At 41.0% G+C, this 25,925-nt stretch overlaps 1 protein-coding gene across 6 annotated transcripts in view; it reads right to left on the reverse strand.

Annotated features, from left to right (window-relative positions):
* Positions 1-25,925, reverse strand: part of LOC117254898 (uncharacterized) — a 61,097-nt gene that overhangs the window by 23,651 nt on the left and 11,521 nt on the right. For 2 of the 6 annotated variants that reach the window (XM_078162177.1, XM_078162188.1), the window contains 10 exons: positions 25,788-25,901; positions 25,314-25,617; positions 24,190-24,305; positions 23,833-23,950; positions 23,556-23,647; positions 23,314-23,464; positions 11,875-11,981; positions 8,589-8,712; positions 2,265-2,398; positions 1,998-2,045 (listed from right to left, as the gene is read on the reverse strand). In XM_078162177.1, the coding sequence (XP_078018303.1) occupies positions 1,998-2,045; positions 2,265-2,398; positions 8,589-8,712; positions 11,875-11,981; positions 23,314-23,464; positions 23,556-23,647; positions 23,833-23,950; positions 24,190-24,305; positions 25,314-25,617; positions 25,788-25,901 (1,308 nt within the window). Of the gene's footprint in view, positions 1-1,997; positions 2,046-2,264; positions 2,399-8,588; positions 8,719-11,874; positions 11,982-23,313; positions 23,465-23,555; positions 23,648-23,832; positions 23,951-24,189; positions 24,306-25,313; positions 25,618-25,787; positions 25,902-25,925 lie in introns of all 6 variants that reach the window. The other 4 variants (XM_078162180.1, XM_078162181.1, XM_078162187.1 and 1 more) reach the window with 4 other exon arrangements.

Genomic DNA, 25,925 nt, shown 5'->3' on the forward strand with positions numbered 1-25,925 from the left:
CTGACGTGTTATAATGAAGGTTGAAATATCATTGCCATGATGTTTTGCAGGTAGGGCTACATGTGATGAATTAGTGGCACGGGCACTATTAATAGCCACAGCTATGCATAATGGTCGCACGTAATGACAGCTGTTCTGTCGGAGAACCACGTTGGTGCGAGACAGTCTGTAAAACTGCACTTCTTCTCTGCCGTATTTTTAACTGACAGATCTAATGAGTGGTGGAGTGGGCACAGATATTGATGCGCAAACTGATTGAAGGGTGTTTCTGCATCAATTTGTGTCTCACTGTGTGAGAGTAAACAAAGCTTGTGCATGTGCACCCAGCTCCACAATGACTGAGATATAAGTGCACGTGAGGCTTTATGAATCCATAAGCTCCATAAGTTTAATATCCAGGCATAAAGGAACTTTCAAATTCAATACTTTATCAAGCAGCCAGTGGGTCAGATCAAGCAGCCAGTGGGTCAGTAAGCGGAGTGGAGTGGAGTGTCCATAATTATGGCAACAATGACATTGAGTGACAGACCTGCCATTATGTGACATTCTCCTCTTGAGTTAATATTTCTCCAATATGTCTCATTAAACTCTTTCCACAGAAATACGGGGACAAATTGCATCCTGTACTGAATCAGTAAGGGACAGTACATTTTATTTTTCAATATGGGACAAGGGGCAACTCTGTCGTTTCATGCCTTGGCGTGGCGCTGGCGTCAGTCACATCACTTATCCTCAGTTTTACTATCCTTACTTTTATCCAGACTTCCACAGGAAAAGAGTTTGCTGCATTCCAGAGTTTTTCCTGGGGAAAAGAGCTTGTAACTTTTATGTACACTACCACGCTACTCGGTCAATAAATTAACTTCACTACTGAAAAGCTATTTGACTCAGAAAGTAGTGACGTCACCACCACACTAGTGAGAATGCTGTTAAATTCGTAAGGTCGCACCTTGTAGTGAGCTATTTCCTAACACTGATTATTTTTGACAGTATGAGAAATAGCTGCGTAGTGTGAGTGCCTATTAAATCGGTCATTTGCGTGACTGGTTGACAGCTCTGACTTACAAAAAAGGAAACAAATTTGTCGCTCATTTCTCTCTTTTCAGAGACCTTTCTAATTTTCTCTTTTATATATTACTATTGTCCTTAAATAGAGCTAAAGTAATTTCATGAAAACACGCAGTATTTCTTATCCGATTACTTGATTAATCGCTAGAATATTTGATAGAATACTCTATTACTAAAAGAATCGATAGCTGCAGCCCTAGTATGAGTAGAGAAAATCTTCACTAGCTGCTAGGCTAAGTGCTTAAGCTAATGATGGGTGATGAGCAAAAAACAACTTTGTCTCTGAACCTGAACAGTTACTATTGAGCCTAATTATTTACTTTCGTTAAATGATCTTGTTGTTAATCCATGTTTTATGGCTGTTGGGAGAAGTTTGGCTTCAAGTTTTAGGAAAAAGATAATGGCTTGGGTTAAAAAGAAAAGATTTCTTCCAGAAAGGTTAACTTATCCCATGTGCTGTTTTATGTGTGATAGTGGAGTCAATTTAAAGAAAACTTTAGTGCACTTATGCAGTTGCAATTATTTAAACTATTTATGTGTTGTTTTGATTTTTAATGGCCAAAAGCAAAAAAGAAAGGGGTGGCAGCTTCTGTGATCACGATATAATCTCACATCAACTGCAGGCTCCTGAATCAATATTTTATCAAAATTGTATCCTGGCAGACTTTGTGATATCGGCAAATATCGTATCATTGTCCAAAGAATCGATATAATATCGGATTGTGCTCAAACTAGTGATTTACACCCATAGTTGCAAAGTGAGTCTGAGAAGTGTGATTTTACGATACCCAGTGAGTCTGCGCCAGTACACTTACTTAAAAACAGTTTAAGAACAGAACGTGTTTGAGATTAAACAAGCACACCACACCATTAGCCATCACCGCCAGAGGGGCTCTCCAGCGCACACATACATGAGAGGCCAAACACACCTGAGAGACCCAAAATGGCTGCTCTTCTTCATCTACATCAAACGTCACCTGTGTTAGAAGGGTTTGTTACAAAATCCTAGTATTCGGGGGCGGAAACATGCAATTCACTCATCGTTTCCTCCGTAACTCATTAGTAAGTAAGTAATGACTACAAGTTACATTTCACAGGGTAAGACAATAATGAACAGGTCAAATACTGGTTTGACTTAGTCCTGGGGCATTGACATAGTATGGGATGTTGGGTGGGGTTATGAACAGTTAGGTTACCTGCAATGCCTCTATGCGGGCCTGCAGCTGCAGTCGATCCTCCAGATCCTGACAGCGTTCCTCTAGGCTCAGGATCTGCTCCTGCAGTTGGTTCCTCTCCAGCTCCAGCTCCTCTACAACAGACCGCAATCCATCTGAAATCATCAGCAAAAACGACAGGTATAAGGGATGTGACATGACCAAATAAAAGATAGTTACAAATAAAGGCCATTGAAAGGAGGTTGATTTGACTTCAACAAGACAAATTCAGCAGTAGAATAGCAGAGTTGTGTCACCGAGTCTCTCTATTTACAGAAATACTGTTTTCATTCACTTAGTAATTCTGTTGTTTTTTCATTTGCTGATAGGTAACCATCAATGAGACTTCCACAATAGATGTTTCAGATTAAAAGCCTGCAAGTGGCTCAAAGGGGATAACTATTTGAAAGTTTACTGTATTGTAGGGCTGTCACATTTTATTCAAAAGCTGAACTATCAGTGAAGGATGGAAAAAAAATTATAAATAATGTCTGTCTGAATTCAAAACTCACAGTACATAAACTTAACAGGCCATGCCAACCTCAAGAAAGGGCGTTCATAAGAAAATTAGGCTATTGTTGTTTTCTTTTTAAAAGGTATGCTACGCAGGTATTGTGCCTTACTCCTTGTAAACAATATCACTTACAAAACTGAAATCGAAAACCAACCCCAGTTTCCATCTTACAATATCCATCCATTTTCATCTGCTTATAAAAGGGCCGGGTCACGGGGGCAGCAGGCTGGACAAAGTACTCCAGACACCCTTATCCCCAGCAACGCTTTCTAGCTCCTCCCAGTTCACCCCGAGGCATTCCCAGGCCAGATGAGATATGTACAGTACAGGCCAAAAGTTTGGACACACCTCCTCATTCAATGCGTTTTCTTTATTTTCATGACTATTTACATTGATGATTCTCACTGAAGCCATCAAAACTATGAATGAACACATGTGGAGTTATGTACTTAACAAAAAAAGGTGAAATAACTGAAAACATGTTTTATATTCTAGTTTCTTCAAAATAGCCACCCTTTGCTCTGATTACTGCTTTGCACACTCTTGGCATTCTCTCCATGAGCTTCAAGAGGTAGTCACCTGAAATGGTTTCCACTTCACAGGTGTGCCTTATCAGGGTTAATTAGTGGAATTTCTTGCTTTATCAATGGGGTTGGGACCATCAGTTGTGTTGTGCAGAAGTCAGGTTAATACACAGCCGACAGCCCTATTGGACAACTGTTAAAATTCATATTATGGCAAGAACCAATCAGCTAACTAAAGAAAAACGAGTGGCCATCATTACTTTAAGAAATGAAGGTCAGTCAGTCCGGAAAATTGCAAAAACTTTAAATGTGTCCCCAAGTGGAGTCGCAAAAACCATCAAGCGCTACAACGAAACTGGCACACATGAGGACCGACCCAGGAAAGGAAGACCAAGAGTCACCTCTGCTTCTGAGGATAAGTTCATCCGAGTCACCAGCCTCAGAAATCGCAAGTTAACAGCAGCTCAGATCAGAGACCAGATGAATGCCACACAGAGTTCTAGCAGCAGACCCATCTCTAGAACAACTGTTAAGAGGAGACTGCGCAAATCAGGCCTTCATGGTCAAATAGCTGCTAGGAAACCACTGCTAAGGAGAGGCAACAAGCAGAAGAGATTTGTTTGGGCCAAGAAACACAAGGAATGGACATTAGACCAGTGGAAATCTGTGCTTTGGTCTGATGAGTCCAAATTTGAGATCTTTGGTTCCAACCGCCGTGTCTTTGTGAGACGCAGAAAAGGTGAACGGATGGATTCCACATGCCTGGTTCCCACTGTGAAGCATGGAGGAGGAGGTGTGATGGTGTGGGGGTGTTTTGCTGGTGACACTGTTGGGGATTTATTCAAAATTGAAGGCACACTGAACCAGCATGGCTACCACAGCATCCTGCAGCGACATGCCATCCCATCCGGTTTGCGTTTAGTTGGACGATCATTTATTTTTCAACAGGACAATGACCCCAAACACACCTCAGGCTGTGTAAGGGCTATTTGACCAAGAAGGAGAGTGATGGATTGCTGCGGCAGATGACCTGGCCTCCACAGTCACCGGACCTGAACCCAATCGAGATGGTTTGGGGTGAGCTGGACCGCAGAGTGAAGGCAAAGGGGCCAACAAGTGCTAAACACCTCTGGGAACTCCTTCAAGACTGTTGGAAAACCATTTCAGGTGACTACCTCTTGAAGCTCATCGAGAGAATGCCAAGAGTGTGCAAAGCAGTAATCAGAGCAAAGGGTGGCTATTTTGAAGAAACTAGAATATAAAACATGTTTTCAGTTATTTCACCTTTTTTTGTTAAGTACATAACTTCACATGTGTTCATTCATAGTTTTGATGCCTTCAGTGAGAATCTACAATGTAAATAGTCATGAAAATAAAGAAAACGCATTGAATGAGAAGGTGTGTCCAAACTTTTGGCCTGTACTGTAATCCCTCCAATGTGTTGTGGGTCTGCCCCGGGGCCTCCTACCAGTTGGACAGGCCCAGAGCATCTCTAATGGAAGGCGTCCGAGAGGCATCCTGATCAGGTGCCCAACCACCTCAACTGGCCCCTTTTGATGCAAAGGAGCAGCAGCTCTACTCTAAGCTCCCTCCGGTTGTCTGTGCTCCTCTACGTATCTGTAAGGCTGAGCCCAGGCACAACTCGGAGGAAACTCATTTCAGCCACTTGCATCGGCGATCTCATTCTTTCAGTCACTAATCAGAGTTTATGACCATAGATGAGGCTTGGGATGTAGATGGACCAGTAAATAGAAAGCTTTGCCTTCTGGCTCAGCTCTCTTTTCACCTCGGCCACCTGCATCACTGCAGATGCCGGGCCAAACCACCTATTCATCTCACACTCCATTCTACCCTCATTTGTAAACAAGATCCTGAGATACTTGAACTCCTTCCCTTGAGGTATTAATTCTCTCTCTTTCACTATATATATTTTTTTTCTGGTGCAGTGTCCTTGACTTCTGTAACAACATCCAAGATACCTGCTGCTTAAGGTCTGGCACCTGGTCATTAGCTTTTTATAAAGTCCCGACTTAACCTGCCTGCTGTGCCCAGGGATGTTCCCAACAAAACAAAATAATAAGAAAATACAAGCAAAGGACAGAATCTCTGCAGATAAATACACAGCCACACACTTCTGTGTGAGTATACGTGCTTTTTGTAAAGAATGTCATGCATAGTATATTTTTAACACAAACCAAATTACGAGTATTGCCTCATGGCTGTATGCCTTTGCAAACCTCCCAAGTTGCAGTTACAGTTTACATCTATGTCTGTGAAAAGATGGATGCTCCACATACATCCTCCCCCTTGGCAGCACAGAAGATCTATACAATTAGCACAGTTTCAAGGAGGGCACCCAGGATTAATAATCACCAATTCAGTATTTGATCAAATGTCTCCCCTTCTGTTTCTAAAATATGATGTTGAATAATGGCCAGAAAAGTGTTTTTGCAGAATATTATGATGTCACAGTAAAGTTGACCATTGACCTTTTGGATATAGAATAACATCACTTTATCATTATATCCTATTAGACATTTAAGTGGAATTTAATTTCTGATTTATGGCCAAAACCATGTTTTGTGAGGTCACAGTGACAATTCTAATTTCATCCTTGAGTCTAAAGTAGATGTTTGGGCCAAATTTGAAGAAGGCCCTCCAGGCCTGCTTGACATATCACATTCACAAAATGTGACAGATGCAAGGTCAGAGTGACCCTGGCCTTTGACCACCAAAAGTAATCAATTCATCCTTGAGTCCAAGTTCAACTTTGTGCCAAATTTGAAGAAATTACCTCAAGGTGTTATTGAGATACTGCGTTGACAAGAATGCGACAAACAAGGTCACAATGACCTTAACCTTTGACCACCAAAATCTAATCAGTTCATACTTGAGTCCAAGTGGACTTTTCTGCCAAATGTGAAGGAATACTCTCAAGAGACCCTTTTCCACCGCAGGAACTTTTCTCATTTACCCGGGATTTTGAAAAGCCTCTGCGCAGTTCCACCAAAATTACCCGGGGAAAAAACTTTCCCTCAACCCCAAATTTTCCCTAGAAAAAGTACCTAGTAGGGGGGTAGGACTTTTCAGATTACCCGGAATTCTGGGGGGTGTGGTTGCTGAAGAAAGCTGGTTGGTGGAATGCACACTTGCAGCATTCCACACTTTCTAGCATGGACAGTCGCTGCAAACTTTATTTCATTTCTACAAGCTTCACTTTGTTTGTGTTTTGATGATGGATGGGTACTGAAACCTGGTACTAAATCATCAAAGGCCGTAGTATTGATAAGCGCCAATGGTATCGGTTCTTTTGTACCGGCGCTGAACTACTCCACATCCACACACAAACAGACATACACTGACGTGACACGGTAACTGGTGAACAGCCAAGCGGCCGCGGTGGAAACAAAGTGAAGACAACTCCAACATGACTCGAGTTGACGGCTTACTGTAAGTGACATTAACCCTTAGCGAGTAAGAAGCCAATAATTTATCAATACATGTGTTCACCAAGCATGAACATTTAAACATGTAGACAGCCATATTCAATATGCTCCGTCCACAGTCTCTCATCCAGCGACACGAATGTTATGTCTTACACAAGGACAGCACGCTAGTTCAGCTGATAGCGAATTGTAAGCTCAAATGATAGCTGTCTGTATGTAGACTAACTTAGTTCAACACTTATCGTCAACTACTTTTAAACTTAGCTGCTGGCTGAGACAAACAGCCCCAACTCTCTCTACAAGCGCTAATGTTACCATATTACCAGCCAATAAGCTCACGGAGCTGAAGATAGGGCACATGCCAAATCATCTACGTCATCACGCTAATTTGAATACATTTTCCGGAACTTTGAGGTGCAGTAGAAACACAAACCACACAGATTACCAGGAATTCTTTTACCCAGGTAAATAAATTCCTGGTAATAAAAGTTCCTGGAAATGTTGGTGGAAAAGGAACTATGGGGTTCCTGAGATATTGCATTCCCGAGAAGGGGACGGGCAACCCAAAAACATAGTGCCTTAGGCCAAGGCTATTGCTGGCGCGGAGGCATAAAAACTGCAGGGGCAAGGCTGTTTGCTTAAGTTTAAAAATGCAACTGCCTAAGGTTACCATACCAACAAATGTAAAGCCGTCTGTAAGCTTGGTGCTCAAGTGAAGCAATGAAGGTACCACAAATTAACGGAACTATGCCCCTTCTACAACATAATTTATGATTTAGCTATGCAGGTTTGCATTAATTCTAACAAATTATGTGTCGTTTTCATGTGTTGGGACTTTTCTTTTTAAACGTGTGACAGCCCTACTGTATAGGTACAGATGGGGAAAAAAGAAGTAAAAATCTATAGGATAGGACAATCAGTGGGAAGGTATGATCACAGGGTCAAAGTTTGTCTTTTAAGCATGAGCTATCTGAAAGTATATTGATTGGCATATGCATTAATTAACAGACGAGTTGTGAAATGCAATTCCAGGGTCCCATGTTTTGCCAAAACAACCAAAAAGTACATCAGTCAGTTGTTTTTTTTTATAACACAACTCACAAGTTATAATTTCCTTTTTTTATTTTTTATCTCTATTTATTTTTACAGATAACTGCTGATGTTTTTTTTGGCTTTATGACAAGCAGCATCTTAAAAGACAACAAGAAGGGATAAGAGGAAATAAAGAAAAAACAAGCAGAACATGCAAACAATGAAAAAGGGAAAAAAAAAAAAACTTACCACAGATGGGGAGTATCTTGCCACCTACAGTAATATGATCTCACAAAATTCAGTGCATTCAGTGGACTAAACCCAACAAACACTAGCCAGCTCAACCAGCATGCACATGTCCAAAGAAAATACTGTAAGCTGATGAAAATGCAAACCAATGAATGAGTGTCTCAGTCTCAGGGTATTATCAACTGTCGCAGAGGATTTTTTTTTTTTTTTTTGATAAATGTGAGATGATCTTAAATTTAGCTTGCTATAATGTCATCAGATTAATCCACTAGTAGAAATGAAAGCAAGCTGAACCAAGTTAATCCCAATAGTATGTTATACACAATGACCCAAAATAACCCAGGTCTTACATTCACAGTATTTGCCGGTTAGATGAAAAACGAGGAGAAATAAAAACAACAGCCACAATCCAGTGCTCAATAAAAATATGTTTTGAGTGTTATGGTGAATACAACAAAATAGCAACCCAAAGAGAATTTCCCAAAGTAATGTGCAGATGAACGTGTGCATGCCAGTGTAAACTGTCTAGCGAGTCTCACACCTGTATCAGGAGTACTGTACTCTGGCCACCAACCTCCCATATTCTCTCCCTCCATCGGGGTTGTGCTCTCAGAGGCGCTCCGTGGGTTCTGGAATGAGGTCTGCCCATCAAATTCAAAGTCCTCCTGCAAGTGGGATATACTTAATTGAAGCAGGGTAGTGATAAGTTATAAAACATCTATTCTGCAATTACAGGCTTAACCACCTCCACATCCAGCTCCGTGTTTAATGCATCAGACCTTCTTAAATCTCAAAAACAGAAAATAAGAGTGTAAGTCCAAGATCAATATGGGCTATTAAGCCATCAACAAATTTGTTTTATTGCAATTATTGTTACTCAAAATGGCTAATTTGTGATTTTTTTCTCACAGATTACAATTCAGTTTGCTACCTTTATCAACAACTTCACCTCAATGGTAAAACCGACATAATTACAAATGAACGATTTGGTAAAAAAAAAAAAAAAAAAAAAAAAGAAAAAAGAAAAAAAACACCTAAAGAAAAACTATCAAATTGTGATTATATTGACTAATGTTGCAATTGGGATAAGATTCACGACGATGGAGGGAATGCTTTCACTGAGGCCATGGAATTGCAACTGACAGAATGTGTACTGTAGTACCATACTAAAACTCTGTAAAGGCAGATCATGGAGACATTTTAATTGTTCACGATCTTATGGTGTCATATCACACATCTCTATCTTGACCTTCGACCATAAAATTCTAATCACTTCATCACTGAGTCCAAGTGAATGTGCAAAATATTAAGAAATTCCCTAGACTGGTTCTTAAAATATCACATTCACGAGAATAACACAGATGCAAAGTCACAGTGACCTTGACCTTTGATCTACAACCACAAAAATCTAATGAGTTCATTCTTGAATCCAAGTGGACAGTTGGATTCAAGTTAGGATCTGTACCAAACAAAGACTGTTTTTTTTAAGTGTGTGTAATATGATTTGCAGTCTGAGACATCTCAGCAGCACTGTAAATCTTAATTTAGAATGATATTTTGACACATAGTTTGCACTTAACAAATACTGTGATTCCTGGATCTTGGATATTGCACTGGGCCATATTGCGATTTCGATACAATTCTAATAAATTGTTTGGCCCTAAACACAATCATTTAAAAGTAAAAATTAACTTAAAAAGTAACTGTGGAGACATCATTTTAACCGAAAAAGCAGGTTCATCAGGGCACTTGCGGTCTGGCTTCATAACTACTCCCAACCAATTTAAACTAGTTAAAATAACAGAAGGTATGCCTGGACCTTTACTCGTGGAGCTTGTTGATGACAATACACAGCACAGTGAGTGCTGACTGTAAAGCCTACTTCAGCAGAAAGCAGTCATGTATCTTCAAAGTTTGTTCAGGCCAAGTTTAAATTCTGTTTGACCTGTGGTTGTTAGGTGATTCTGACTTGTTTATTTCATGCAGGACAGGGCAGTAATTGATAAAACTTCCATGTTTTTGCAAATAACGAAAAGTCATGCAGTTAGCATATTTGCTGAAGATGCTGGTTTTTGTTCCCTTGGTTAGAACAATGTCATTGGAAACAACACAACACATACAGTACAGGCCAAAAGTTTGGACACACCTTCTCATTCAATGCGTTTTCTTTATTTTCATGACTATTTACATTGTAGATTCTCACTGAAGGCATCAAAACTATGAATGAACACATGTGGAGTTATGTACTTAACAAAAAAAGGTGAAATAACTGAAAACATGTTTTATATTCTAGTTTCTTCAAAATAGCCACCCTTTGCTCTGATTACTGCTTTGCACACTCTTGGCATTCTCTCCATGAGCTTCAAGAGGTAGTCACCTGAAATGGTTTTCCAACAGTCTTGAAGGAGTTCCCAGAGGTGTTTAGCACTTGTTGGCCCCTTTGCCTTCACTCTGCGGTCCAGCTCACCCCAAACCATCTCGATTGGGTTCAGGTCCGGTGACTGTGGAGGCCAGGTCATCTGCCGCAGCACTCCATCACTCTCCTTCTTGGTCAAATAGCCCTTACACAGCCTGGAGGTGTGTTTGGGGTCATTGTCCTGTTGAAAAATAAATGATCGTCCAACTAAACGCAAACCGGATGGGATGACATGTCGCTGCAGGATGCTGTGGTAGCCATGCTGGTTCAGTGTGCCTTCAATTTTGAATAAATCCCCAACAGTGTCACCAGCAAAACACCCCCACACCATCACACCTCCTCCTCCATGCTTCACAGTGGGAACCAGGCATGTGGAATCCATCCGTTCACCTTTTCTGCGTCTCACAAAGACACGGAGGTTGGAACCAAAGATCTCAAATTTGGACTCATCAGACCAAAGCACAGATTTCCACTGGTCTAATGTCCATTCCTTGTGTTTCTTGGCCCAAACAAATCTCTTCTGCTTGTTGCCTCTCCTTAGCAGTGGTTTCCTAGCAGCTATTTGACCATGAAGGCCTGATTGGCGCAGTCTCCTCTTAACAGTTGTTCTAGAGATGGGTCTGCTGCTAGAACTCTGTGTGGCATTCATCTGGTCTCTGATCTGAGCTGCTGTTAACTTGCCATTTCTGAGGCTGGTGACTCGGATGAACTTATCCTCAGAAGCAGAGGTGACTCTTGGTCTTCCTTTCCTGGGTCGGTCCTCATGTGTGCCAGTTTCGTTGTAGCGCTTGATGGTTTTTGCGACTCCACTTGGGGACACATTTAAAGTTTTTGCAATTTTCCGGACTGACTGACCTTCATTTCTTAAAGTAATGATGGCCACTCGTTTTTCTTTAGTTAGCTGATTGGTTCTTGCCATAATATGAATTTTAACAGTTGTCCAATAGGGCTGTCGGCTGTGTATTAACCTGACTTCTGCACAACACAACAGATGGTCCCAACCCCATTGATAAAGCAAGAAATTCCACTAATTAACCCTGATAAGGCACACCTGTGAAGTGGAAACCATTTCAGGTGACTACCTCTTGAAGCTCATGGAGAGAATGCCAAGAGTGTGCAAAGCAGTAATCAGAGCAAAGGGTGGCTATTTTGAAGAAACTAGAATATAAAACATGTTTTCAGTTATTTCACCTTTTTTTGTTAAGTACATAACTCCACATGTGTTCATTCATAGTTTTGATGCCTTCAGTGAGAATCTACAATGTAAATAGTCATGAAAATAAAGAAAACGCATTGAATGAGAAGGTGTGTCCAAACTTTTGGCCTGTACTGTATAAGCATTTAACAAATGTCTGATAGTATGCTGGTATAACCATGGCACAATCACAGTACTGTCAGTCTGTCCACCTACCTGCAGGCTTCGCTGGGCTGGAGCTGCCAGCTTCTTGGCCCTGTGGTGACCGAGCCCCTGAGCTTGAGCCAGCTCCTCCTCCAACTCCTGCTGCCGAGTGGCCAGTGCTGGATCGGAGCAGCCAGGAAAGAACCAGTCATCCTCAATCAGTTTTGTGCCACAGGAAGAGGGGGAATGTTGGGTTGGATTGAGGATGTATATATGGATGGAGGTCAGTGGGTATAAAATGGGTAAGACAGAAAGATGGTAGAATGAAAGATGTTTTTCCAAGACAGGATGGAGGAGATAGAGAATAGATAAGTGTGCTGGTATAGATTGTGTTGATAGTGGTTTTGATGAAGAGGGAGATGAGGCACTTTTAACACTGCATATAAACTTTGTAACATAGAAAACAATTTCATCCAGCAGTGAAAGAAAAACTAGAAGTGCACTGTAAGAGAAGTACAGAGACTAAGAGAATCAAGGATGGAGACAGAAAGTTTCTCAAACTGTATCTATGCACTTTTGTATTTGCATAAGGCATGTGGACCCGGGAAACACTTCAAAAGCAACATTCTGGTGAGAGCCATGCACACCTAATTTGCATAGCAAAGGAAAACAGCAATCAAACATGTGGGAGACGGGGAGCACAAGTGGCTGTGGGAGGAAGCAGAGGTCCCATTTTCATGAGTCACACTTAAAGCCTGTGTTTCAACACTGTTTCTTCAAAAGAAAGACCAGACAACTATTTAGAGTAACACAGCGCAGGTACAGATCTGAGGGGATTCTTGCAGTGCTTTTAGTTTTAATTGAGACTTTCATATTGCAGCATAGGATGCAAGCAGGGTAATGCCAAATTGATTAGGCAGAACAAAACATGTTCCCATCTGTTTTGTGACAACAGGCTGATATTTGATGTGCAGGGGAGGGGAGAGGGGGAGGAGGGCAGCTCAAAGCAAAGGGTGGGGCAGAAAAAGAAAAGAAGTTCAGTGGATTAAGCAGTGGTCAGTGTGGGTTTAGTGTTTAAGCAGTGTTAAGCAGAGATGGGCTCTATTCAAAAGAACTATGCAAATACTACAAGCTTATAGTAGTAGTAAATATCATTCAGAACATGCAGCAGGACTGGGTAAGATCATCTACACTAAGAAAGTAGAATAAAACAAGAATGAGGCAGAATAGAAAAACTGCCTTGTGCTTGGCACTTCACTGGCCACAGCAGTAGGGATTATATGTGGAGGATACGTAAGAGCAGGAGAAATTAGAGTATCAGTCGTCTGCTTTAATATCTTAGAAGTAAATCTGTCTTATTTTCTGGTATGTTTCTTCTTTCTAAGCCTGAGAATGCCATGAAGCAGACATGTCTGGCATACAAAGCATGCAGCTTATTAGGGCTTTCATAAAATGAAAGCAGAAAACTGTGTTCATATGGCACTGACTTGCTTTTCTAGAGTTGAGGCCATTCAGTTTTCAACATTCATTGATTTATTTCCCCCCAAAATGATTAGTTATGTAAATTAAATCAAACTGCAAAGTCAAAAACCAACACCTTCATTGCTCCCTGAACTAACTCCCCTTAAGTTAGGGCTTTGGGTCGAATATAGTATCTTGCACCCTGCATCACAGACTTCTTGCTGCCCATTGCTGGCAAAGGTATTGGTCCTCATTTATCAATCTAACATACACACAAGTGTACATTCGAACTCAGAAATAATTTAACAACAGGGTTCACATGCAATTCATGAAACGTTCCTATCTTGCCAATCACAGCATAGGAACGATCGGCCACTGAAAACAATCGTTATTTACATATCCTGCCCCAAATATTCTTGGGTTTAGAGGCGTTGCCCCAATGTTAACAATGTAGAGAGGTGTTATATGGCCCAGAAGAGAAACTTCTCTGAGCTGGAAATAGAAAAGCCAATGTCCAAGGTCCAATTTAACCAACTGGTTTGATTTGGTATCCTGAAAAGTGCCATCAAAGGAAGTCAGTAAAACACAGTATGGAAAGCAATCATTCCTGTGGTCAACAGCGTTGCAATGGACCAACCTATGGCATACTATATTAATAACTTTAGCCTATATATTATATAATATTGATATTGTTATAATAGTCTTTTCACATAAAATTGAGGAGCATGTGGCCTCGTGTACTGGGTCTGCTTCCATTTCGGGCCCATTCTCGGAACCTATCGGCTGTATTCGGCGTCTGACTTCTGGCAGACGGCGATACAGCCTCTGGGGGCAGACCCCCGATTTTTTGGCATTCCGGTTTGATTTAGGCGGAGGAGGCGAATTTCCGTTTCCAACTTCCGTTTATATATAAGTAAATATGCTGAAACATTGCGGTGGATTCAGAGTTTGCAGTGACGCCAATTATGTTCCACCTCGTTAGTTCACCGCACGGAGCATTTAACCTGGCAACAACTGCAGCCGGTTCAAACGTGATTGATCAACATCACGCGGACTACAAACACCCTAGCACCGGAAACCAAGGCTCTTCTGCTCTTCTTCTGGAGGCAAGATCTCCGGGGTTTGCCTACAGACTCTACATTCACTGAATGTAGAGTCTGTATACAGAGACTATTTCAGGCCTAACTGGTGGCAGAGGAGACACAGATGCACCACCTAAGTCCATTCCATTTTAATTATATTTTTATATATATATATAATTATATATATTTATATTTTTGATCTGGTTTGTCATTGATTAACAGAAAAAAAAAGAAAAAGAAAGAAGAAGTTTTAGATCAATAATAGTCAGGCATCAGTTGTGTTTAACCTTCGATCAGACTGGAGCCAGTCCCACAGAACCAGGCAACTGCTAGCTGTGATAAAGAGCTCACAAACATGTGATGGCTATACATTAAGTGAATATTATGGGGCTACAAATACTTAGATGTCAGTCAGAATATGGTCTAATAACAGTTCTCCAACTCAGCAAGATCTACTCAACTGCACCACAAGTCCATGCTGACTCAAACTTGCGTACACGAGTTGTGACCTGACGTCAGATTTGATTGTTGCTTTTGCACACTTCCCAATTTATAAATGCCGAGCTTTGCGTGAAAATGACCGTACGCCATTCATTTTTATAAATGAGGGCCACAGTGAGCTGCAGCAGCAAAACAAAGAAGAGAGAGCTCATCAGCAGGCAGTGATGTTGATGAAGTTGTAGTCAAGATGTCTCTTGATACTGTTTATAGCAATTAATAACCTTCATCATTTGACTTAGTGAAACAGCATGCCACTGCCACCTTAAACCCACATTAGAGCAACTTGTAACACTTTCCACATCAGCAACAAAAGGGTAATTACAGTATTTCTAGCAGCACTTTAAGGCAGCACCAACAACAGCATACAGCAAGCAAGTATTTAATATGTATTTGTATTTGGCCATTGTAGCTCCACCTGTATTAAATCACAAAATGTTACACCAATAGGAGTGACTGGATTAACTGCAAAGTTCATAAAGACTAACTACTAACTAGGCCTGAGCAAGGACAGGAAAGGTTTCTGTTTTCCTCTCAGCATTAGAAGAAACGGTGGTGCAGTGAGACGCACGGCTCGATACAACTCTGGCAACAAATTAACGGCAGCAGTTTTTCAGAAAGAGTGCTAATTACTGTGAGGGCTTTGAGTTGAGTTGTGAGGCTTTGAGTCTTGTTACTCACACTAGGTTCATCTTCTTCACTTTAGTGATTCAGTCAGTGGTACACACAGCTGATTAAAATCAACAGCCATAATTAATGTAAAAGAGACCGCTTGCCTTTTCACTTTAAGCACAACTGTGGTTTTATTTCACTCAAATGAATAACAATTATATTTTGTGCGTTCCTTTGAATGAGAAGATGTGTAGAAGATTATTGTTTAGGTTGTCAAATATTTGCACTTGGCATGTCCATTTCTTACTCGTAAGCTTTTATAAAATATTCTAAATACCATAACTTTAATTTCACTTGTATATCCTGATCTTAAAGTAAGTCAGTGAATCACAAGAAAATATAACATTTGAAAAACACCTGGACTTTGTGAGCTTTATTAGTAATGACTGACACAATTCATTTGTAATAAATAGGATAACTGCCACTTAGCCCTTTACACTATTAGCCTTCAAACAAAGACAGCCTATATCAAAGTTATTATAGATATTTGCCCTCTTCCAAGAGTTAGCGCAAATCCTACTATCCCAACACAAAAAAAACAAAAACAAAGTTGTTTCATTATATTTGATACTGAGATATTATTATTGATGGATTATTCCAAAAATATTTAAGTGTGGCCGCACCTGAAATCAAAGGATGAAAATAATAAACAGTGGGACAGAAAAACAGAGAGAGAGGTGAAGGAACGAAAAAGAGGAACACAGGAGAGGGGAAGAAAGGGGGAAACAAAGGGGGAAACAAAATGGCAGATTTTCAAATGCAGCCCAACACTGTACTGCCTGTAGCTCACCATAACAGAGGTGAAATTCAGGGGAGCTGCAGGCAGTACAGTGAGTAAGAGCTGCACTTGAGGTTTAGGGGAGCCTGCATGCACAAAACTGATGGGAAACTGTTCTGTGTGGCTGCTCCCATCCCTGGAGCAGGGGCAGGAGGGGGGGAGTGGGGGCAGAGGTCCATGAGATGGGAGGCAGCACAGGGTAAACCAAATGCTCCCCATTAACAGCGGAGAGCACAGGCGAGGGATATGAAAAGGAAAAATATGTTCAGTCAGACAACAGAGGACATGTGGTAAACAGTAAAACACAAAATCTAAATCTCTCCCTCGCTGCTACACAACATGGTGGTGGTGTAGATGTTGTTGGTAGTGGTGGTGGGGGCAGGGGGCAGGGTATTAGGACAAAGTAATAGGAGTTACAAAATTTCCACTCAATAAGGTTAATTAAATTTTATTGAATTATGCTGAGAGATATTTCTAATATTTTGTTCTCTGCATCTATATCTGTTATGATATACTAAATATTTGAAACACTACAGTATAATGCTGTACACTTAAACAGCATTGCAGATTACAGCCTCCAAAGTAATGTCAATTTTATTTATATGGCCAAATATCACCAATTTGCCTCAAAAGGCTTTATAATCTTTACAGCACCAACACCCTCTTCCTTTTGTTCCTGTATCAGGAAAAACTCGGGGAGAAACACAGGAGGGATCCCTTTCCTAGGACACATAGGCATGCAATGCTGATTAAGTTTTACTCCTCTCCTGATTTAAACGTTAACGTTCAAACATTATCAAAGGGGTAATCAAATTAATAAACTAGTAAGTTTAAGGATGAGAGAACAAAGTAGCTGTACCTATGGCCTACGCTCTGCTTAGACGTCTACCCTACGCCATAGCCTACACCAGTCCTATTCAATTAGCGGAGTGGTCTGGACAGGGATAGGTACCGAGACCTGGTATGAAATGGCCCGGGGAAAATTTAATCAAGACCGCAATAATAATAACAGATAACAGAGAGCAGGATGAATGACTGATAATGATGTCTGTGTGCTTCATGCTTAGATACCGTTACTTTTTTCACTCAGTATTGTGATTTCAGGATTAATTAATTAATTAATTAACATACAGTACAGGCCAAAAGTTTGGACACACCTTCTCATTCAATGCGTTTTCTTTATTTTCATGACTATTTACATTGTAGATTCTTACTGAAGGCATCAAAACTATGAATGAACACGTGGAGTTATGTACTTAACAAAAAAAGGTGAAATAACTGAAAACATGTTTTATATTCTAGTTTCTTCAAAATAACCACCCTTTGCTCTGATTACTGCTTTGCACACTCTTGGCATTCTCTCCATGAGCTTCAAGAGGTAGTCACCTGAAATGGTTTCCACTTCACAGGTGTGCCTTATCAGGGTTAATTAGTGGAATTTCTTGCTTTATCAATGGGGTTGGGACCATCAGTTGTGTTGTGCAGAAGTCAGGTTAATACACAGCCGACAGCCCTATTGGACAACTGTTAAAATTCATATTATGGCAAGAACCAATCAGCTAACTAAAGAAAAACGAGTGGCCATCATTACTTTAAGAAATGAAGGTCAGTCAGTCCGGAAAATTGCAAAAACTTTAAATGTGTCCCCAAGTGGAGTCGCAAAAACCATCAAGCGCTACAACGAAACTGGCACACATGAGGACCGACCCAGGAAAGGAAGACCAAGAGTCACCTCTGCTTCTGAGGATAAGTTCATCCGAGTCACCAGCCTCAGAAATCGCAAGTTAACAGCAGCTCAGATCAGAGACCAGATGAATGCCACACAGAGTTCTAGCAGCAGACCCATCTCTAGAACAACTGTTAAGAGGAGACTGCGCCAATCAGGCCTTCATGGTCAAATAGCTGCTAGGAAACCACTGCTAAGGAGAGGCAACAAGCAGAAGAGATTTGTTTGGGCCAAGAAACACAAGGAATGGACATTAGACCAGTGGAAATCTGTGCTTTGGTCTGATGAGTCCAAATTTGAGATCTTTGGTTCCAACCGCCGTGTCTTTGTGAGACGCAGAAAAGGTGAATGGATGGATTCCACATGCCTGGTTCCCACTGTGAAGCATGGAGGAGGAGGTGTGATGGTGTGGGGGTGTTTTGCTGGTGACACTGTTGGGGATTTATTCAAAATTGAAGGCACACTGAACCAGCATGGCTACCACAGCATCCTGCAGCGACATGCCATCCCATCCGGTTTGCGTTTAGTTGGACGATCATTTATTTTTCAACAGGACAATGACCCCAAACACACCTCCAGGCTGTGTGAGGGCTATTTGACCAAGAAGGAGAGTGATGGAGTGCTGCGGCAGATGACCTGGCCTCCACAGTCACCGGACCTGAACCCAATCGAGATGGTTTGGGGTGAGCTGGACCGCAGAGTGAAGGCAAAGGGGCCAACAAGTGCTAAACACCTCTGGGAACTCCTTCAAGACTGTTGGAAAACCATTTCAGGTGACTACCTCTTGAAGCTCATGGAGAGAATGCCAAGAGTGTGCAAAGCAGTAATCAGAGCAAAGGGTGGCTATTTTGAAGAAACTAGAATATAAAACATGTTTTCAGTTATTTCACCTTTTTTTGTTAAGTACATAACTTCACATGTGTTCATTCATAGTTTTGATGCCTTCAGTGAGAATCTACAATGTAAATAGTCATGAAAATAAAGAAAACGCATTGAATGAGAAGGTGTGTCCAAACTTTTGGCCTGTACTGTATATATATATATACACACACACACACACACACATATATATGTATGTGTGTGTGTGTGTGTGTGTATATGTGTATATATATATGTATATATATATATATATATATATATATATATATATATACACTGATTACTGCTTTGCACACTCTTGGCATTCTCTCCATGAGCTTCAAGAGGTAGTCACCTGAAATGGTTTTCCAACAGTCTTGAAGGAGTTCCCAGAGGTGTTTAGCACTTGTTGGCCCCTTTGCCTTCACTCTGCGGTCCAGCTCACCCCAAACCACCTCGATTGGGTTCAGGTCCGGTGACTGTGGAGGCCAGGTCATCTGCCGCAGCACTCCATCACTCTCCTTCTTGGTCAAAAAGCCCTTACACAGCCTGGAGGTGTGTTTGGGGTCATTGTCCTGTTGAAAAATAAATGATCGTCCAACTAAACGCAAACCGGATGGGATGGCATGTCGCTGCAGGATGCTGTGGTAGCCATGCTGGTTCAGTGTGCCTTCAATTTTGAATAAATCCCCAACAGTGTCACCAGCAAAACACCCCCACACCATCACACCTCCTCCTCCATGCTTCACAGTGGGAACCAGGCATGTGGAATCCATCCGTTCACCTTTTCTGCGTCTCACAAAGACACGGAGGTTGGAACCAAAGATCTCAAATTTGGACTCATCAGACCAAAGCACAGATTTCCACTGGTCTAATGTTCATTCCTTGTGTTTCTTGGCCCAAACAAATCTCTTCTGCTTGTTGCCTCTCCTTAGCAGTGGTTTCCTAGCAGCTATTTGACCATGAAGGCCTGATTGGCGCAGTCTCCTCTTAACAGTTGTTCTAGAGATGGGTCTGCTGCTAGAACTCTGTGTGGCATTCATCTGGTCTCTGATCTGAGCTGCTGTTAACTTGCGATTTCTGAGGCTGGTGACTCGGATGAACTTATCCTCAGAAGCAGAGGTGACTCTTGGTCTTCCTTTCCTGGGTCGGTCCTCATGTGTGCCAGTTTCGTTGTAGCGCTTGATGGTTTTTGCGACTCCACTTGGGGACACATTTAAAGTTTTTGCAATTTTCCGGACTGACTGACCTTCATTTCTTAAAGTAATGATGGCCACTCGTTTTTCTTTAGTTAGCTGATTGGTTCTTGCCATAATATGAATTTTAACAGTTGTCCAATAGGGCTGTCGGCTGTGTATTAACCTGACTTCTGCACAACACAACTGATGGTCCCAACCCCATTGATAAAGCAAGAAATTCCACTAATTAACCCTGATAAGGCACACCTGTGAAGTGGAAACCATTTCAGGTGACTACCTCTTGAAGCTCATGGAGAGAATGCCAAGAGTGTGCAAAGCAGTAATCAGAGCAAAGGGTGGCTATTTTGAAGAAACTAGAATATAAAACATGTTTTCAGTTATTTCACCTTTTTTTGTTAAGTACATAACTCCACATGTGTTCATTCATAGTTTTGATGCCTTCAGTGAGAATCTACAATGTAAATAGTCATGAAAATAAAGAAAACGCATTGAATGAGAAGGTGTGTCCAAACTTTTGGCCTGTACTGTATATATATATATATATATACACATACATACATATATACACACACGTGGCTCCTGTGAGTTAAAGTGAAGCCAGTTTATGTACTTGTGTGAAATTGTCCCCATTAAGCAATGTTTAATCTGTGTTTTGAATGAATCAAACTTAACAATTCTTCACAGAATCCCCACTGACTGACATTTTGGAGATGTAACTGCAGAGGGACACATACACAGCATTGCACAAGTATAATGCTCACAAAGGTTTAGGCCACCCATGTAGGGTAAAGCGTAGGCTTTGTGTAGAGCCGACGCTCAACTATAAATCTACCTTAGGTGCTAATTATGTCAATTACAATGAAAAGAATGGAAAGTTGGGTTATAGTAAATTAAGGCCACAAGTAAAATTACAGTATATTAAAAGGATACTTAACCCCCGAAAAGATCATTTATATATCAATTACTCACCCTGTGTTATGTTGAATTCAGGAAGAAAACATTTTTTTACCCATCCAACATTTTTAATGAATTGAAGTCATAGGGATCTGTATTCAACAACAGCAAAACTGTGCTGTGTGCAATATAATCCAAGTCTCATTCATCCAGTCATATGCTCAGTACTTCACAAACACGTGCATTTTCACAAAAACTGTACTATCTAACCCTCTGAGACCAACATAGGCTCATTTTTGTCCTTTTTGGGGGGGCAGGGGATCTTTTGGGGAGATAGCAGGTCAGCAGTATATGCCACATGGAAGTGGTATACATCACCTAAAAGCTGGAAACCTGAAGATTAATATGAGATGCAGTTCAGCACTATGTGTCAAGTTTTTCTAGTCATAAATCTGTAACAAACATTTTGTTTTGGTTAGGTGCCTATTCAAACTTTGGTTCGAGGTTTGAAGTGTATGGGGGCTTAGACCATTATAATCAAAGTATAGGATGGCCATTCCCATGCTCAGTTATGTCTCATAAGTTGTTACAGCAATTTTTGGGTTGAGACCATCTGGGTGCTAAAGGTAAGTATTTTTTTTTTACCACATGCCAATTGATAAAAATGGTCAAAAAACCCTCCAATAGATGACATTATCACACTAACCCTAACCCACATTACATGAAGTTTCATGAGACTGTGATTATCCTGAAAGTTCAACATAATAAAATCTACCACTAATTACACATTTGAACAGTTCCTAAATACAAAAAAAATGTACCCTGTGATCTATATATATGTAAATCAACAGGTGACTTATTCTCTTTTAGCAAAATCCTAAATGATTGATTTGGCTTTTTTTTCCCACCTGGACCTTTATGCTCTGCCATGTCTCCTCTAATCATGACCGAGGAGTTGCTAATTACTTCGCTTTCAGCCATGTTTGTTGTTGCCAGGGGAAACAGTATGATGTCAAAATGTCAACAAGTCCAAATATCTCAAATATCACAATATGAAATTTTCATATGATGTTAAAAAATATACCAGCATTTTTGTGAACAAGATGATATGGCCCACCCCTACTAGAGGTCACTACAGGTAATTTTATACAGTGATGTCCATTAAAGAAATGGTCTCACTAAAATGAAATGGCTATTATGGAGGCTAACATCATCATAACTGAATAAAATTGGGCCCATTGCATCTACAAGAGTCTCAGCTTCCCAGTCAGATCCAATTTATGCAATTCCAAGACTGTTTAGCGACCTCAGTATGCAGAAATATTCAAGCATAACAGGTGAAAAAGCACATTTATACTGCATACAAAGAGGTGCTTTTTTGTGCCCAAAACAGTATGGGACTAGCATAAAATGGGCATGTCTGTAAACAGGAGGTACCCATAGAACCCATTTTCATTTAGATATCTTGAGGTGAGAGGTAAAGGAACCTTTCACTCTAGCTTTAAAACTTCTGACCTGAGAGGCAGCCCTCTTAGTGAACTGCTCTATGTCTGCCTGTAGTGTCCTCTGTTGTTCCTCATATACCGCCAGCTTAGCCTCCAGCATTTCTTGCAAACATTGAACACACAATGTTCATTTTGAGATCACAGCTATTAAAAAGCCTTCTAGAGCCTCTGAAAAACAGGAATATCAGCTGGGATTGCCAGCAACCTGGTGGGTGATAGATTTCTGCATAAACAGTTTCATGCACAGAGGAGTAATGCAAATGCGTTGACGTACCACAGTGTTTCAAATGTTACATTTAAGCACAAAGGCGGGTTTGGTAAGTACTGAGCATACATCTGGAAAATTGAGACCTGGATTATGCTGCACGAGTTGTCTGTGAGTTTGTAATAAATATTTGGATACAGCTGTGCACAGGGTGAGTTATTAAATAACAAATGATCACTTGGGGGATGAAGTATTTCTTAAAGAAATATTTTAGATACTTGTAATTTGTACAAACCAGAAAAATGATTTTGCTTAAGTCTGTGGCACATGCTGCATTATGCACAGAGCTAATAATCAGAAGGAAGATTTCCAATCACATATTAGTTACTTAAGTGTATTTTTTCATTCATTGCATGAGCCTGGCAGTGTGAGATTCTCTACGCAGATTAGGTGTGCATTAGGCAAATATGTGAACATAAAAAACACCAACATCCATGTGTGATTTTCTATACAATATAAACAATGGCGCAGGCTTTTCATTGAATTGTGACTCTGATAGTTACTCCTGGTTACCTAATGGTGATGAACAACAGAGCCTGTTGAGTTTGTGTCTTCGTCAAGCAACAGCCTTACCCTCTCTTTCCTCCTCCATGTGGCTGATGCGGAGGGCCATGGCAGCCTTCTCCTCCTTGGCGCGGTCCCTGGCGCTCACTGCATCAGCTACCATCTCCTGCCACTCTAGCACCTGGCTCTGGGTGTCATCAGCACTGCCGGACTCACTTGCCTGTGATCAGAAGGAGCAGAGAGTTAAAGGAGATCACCAATGAGCAGGTTTCATAAAGCCGCAACATTTAGGAAAAGCCTGGAACCCTGACCTGAGAGGCAGCCCTCTTGGTGAACTGCTCTAGGTCTGCCTGTAGTGTCCTCTGTTGCTCCTCATATACCACCAGCTTAGCCTCCAGCATTTCTTGCAAACATTAAACACACAATGTTCATTTTGAGATCACAGCTATTAATAATGCATATTAACTATAATTCTGGGGAAGTTAAGACATAAAGTAGAGAAGTGAAATTTACAAATGAAATGTGATATGCTGATGTTTATGTTACACTTGGGAAAAAGCAGAAGCCACTCTGGTTTGATTTTGGTACCGTTCTTTGCTTTGAGCTCCTCAAATTGCTCTAATTTCCATAGATTTTCCTCCCTCTCCTCCTCCAGTGCTGTGATACGACTCTGCAGGGCAGTCAGGTCTGGGAGGGCAACTCCAGCCTAAAGGTAACAAAGTAAACATCTTTTAAATGGCTCTCATTTTTTGCCTCGCAGCCTTGCTCAGAGGAGTTCCTCATGCATTTTGTTATGCTTGATATTTTTGGATATTAACATATTTTTTATCTGACAAGGGATAACAAGAGTGCATTTCAACAAAGAAAAATCTAACAGGGCATCTATAGAAAGGAGCATAATCATTAAATCCTTGAAAATCAAATCTGAAAATGTTGTCATCTCACCTGGCTTTTCTTCAGCTCCTCCTCCAATTGTCTAATCCGAGATTTCGACCAGGCTTTCATTTTCAGGAATTTGGCCTCTGATCTGCTGGCCTCGTCTGTTTTTTGCTTTGCTTGAGCTGCAAAAAATGAAGAGAGAGAGAATATCAAATAAAATCAGTCTCTATCAGATTTGGGTTTAACAGCTGCCCGGTACGAGTGGAGACAGACTCTGAATTGTTTTCCCGTTGTGACGCGTCTTTATAAACCAAAACTCAATTTGAAATATTGTCTACATCTTCTGCACCGTGGCTCTGATAATTCCTTTAAACAAATCTGACATGTGGTTTGGTGCTGCATGAACCTGCCTTGCATAAAAGAGCGCAGAGAAGGAGAGGAGGAGCACAGAGCTAGAGCCACTGAGATTTTTTAAGAATATATAAAGCTCATTTAGAAGAAAATTGTAAGAATTAGTACATGGCTATTTGAAAAAGAAAGAGAAGGAGAAGAAAATGGGAGGAAGAGAACAAATTGAGAAGAGGAGAGCAAAGGAAAGCAGTAGAGAACAAGGGAAGGAGAGGAGAGCAGAAGACACTTAGCCTGATTGTTGCAACTGCCCATACACCTACTTACTAGATTGGTTTGTTGGTCTATCATTTTATTTATCCAGAGCATTTTTTTTTAAATTTTGTGTAAAAAATTGTTGATTTTGAAAGGCTATATATTGTATAGACCACTAAAACATGCACAATGTGGCTTTGTTTTCTTTGTTGTCTGTTATAAATGATAAATGTAAAAAGCGAATGTGTATTTGTTGCAGCTGTTAGGTGCACATAGTACAGATCTTAAGACACCTCAGATAGACATTTTCCCTGCTCATTACTGTGCACAAATATATTGAATGTACTTAGGCCTAAAGAGCTCCTCTGGTGCCAGCACTTATGAAACCTCCTGCGCTATGCAAGCGTACAAAAAATGTTTGTGGAAGGGATGCCCTTTTTTTTCACTTGAGCACCTGTCTCTGCATGGCACTGATTTACGCATAGTCAAATGCAACTAGCTGCTGACTATCTTAAACCACCATGAAAATTTCTCTTTATTTCTTCCGCAACAGTGAGACTGAATAATCCTAATTAAAAACAACCAACCTTCCAGCTCAGCTATCCGTTGGATGTAGGCTGAATCTGCAAGTATAATTCCACTTCCTGAGACCTCCTGACTGGGAGATGGTTCTGCTACCGAGGCCTTCCTCAGCTCCTCCAGCTGCCCCAGGAGATCCTGCTGCATTTGGGCCATCTGTGCCTGATGCTGCTCAGCCATTCGCTGCACCTCCGCTTGCTGCTTTTCCATCAGGTCGCGAAGTTGTGCCCGCATCACATGCTTCTCTGCCTCCATCTTGGATTCCAGGCTCTCTCGTTCTACTTGCAGCCGACGCAGCCGCTCTGTTAGCTCCTGTGGGGTGAAAAGATGATGAAGAGGACAGATGAGTTAAGAGTTAAAGAACTGCATTAAATTTATCAAGGCAGAATACTTACGTAAGCATTTACAAAACCAAGCACATCATCACCAAATACACACCAGGAAGAAAAGAATGTTTAAAGTGAAAAAATGTTGTTCCTTACCTTTATCTGTTGGTCCCTGCCATCTACCTCTCCCTGCAGAACGTCAATGACCTGCGCTTTACCCAGCAGCACTTCCTCCTTCTCATGAAGCTTCTGCTTTAGAGCCTTCAAAAGCTAAGGAAGAGACAAAAAAGATGT

The sequence above is a fragment of the Epinephelus lanceolatus genome, chromosome 2, assembly GCF_041903045.1.
Source record: "Epinephelus lanceolatus isolate andai-2023 chromosome 2, ASM4190304v1, whole genome shotgun sequence".
NCBI lineage: Eukaryota > Metazoa > Chordata > Actinopteri > Perciformes > Serranidae > Epinephelus > Epinephelus lanceolatus.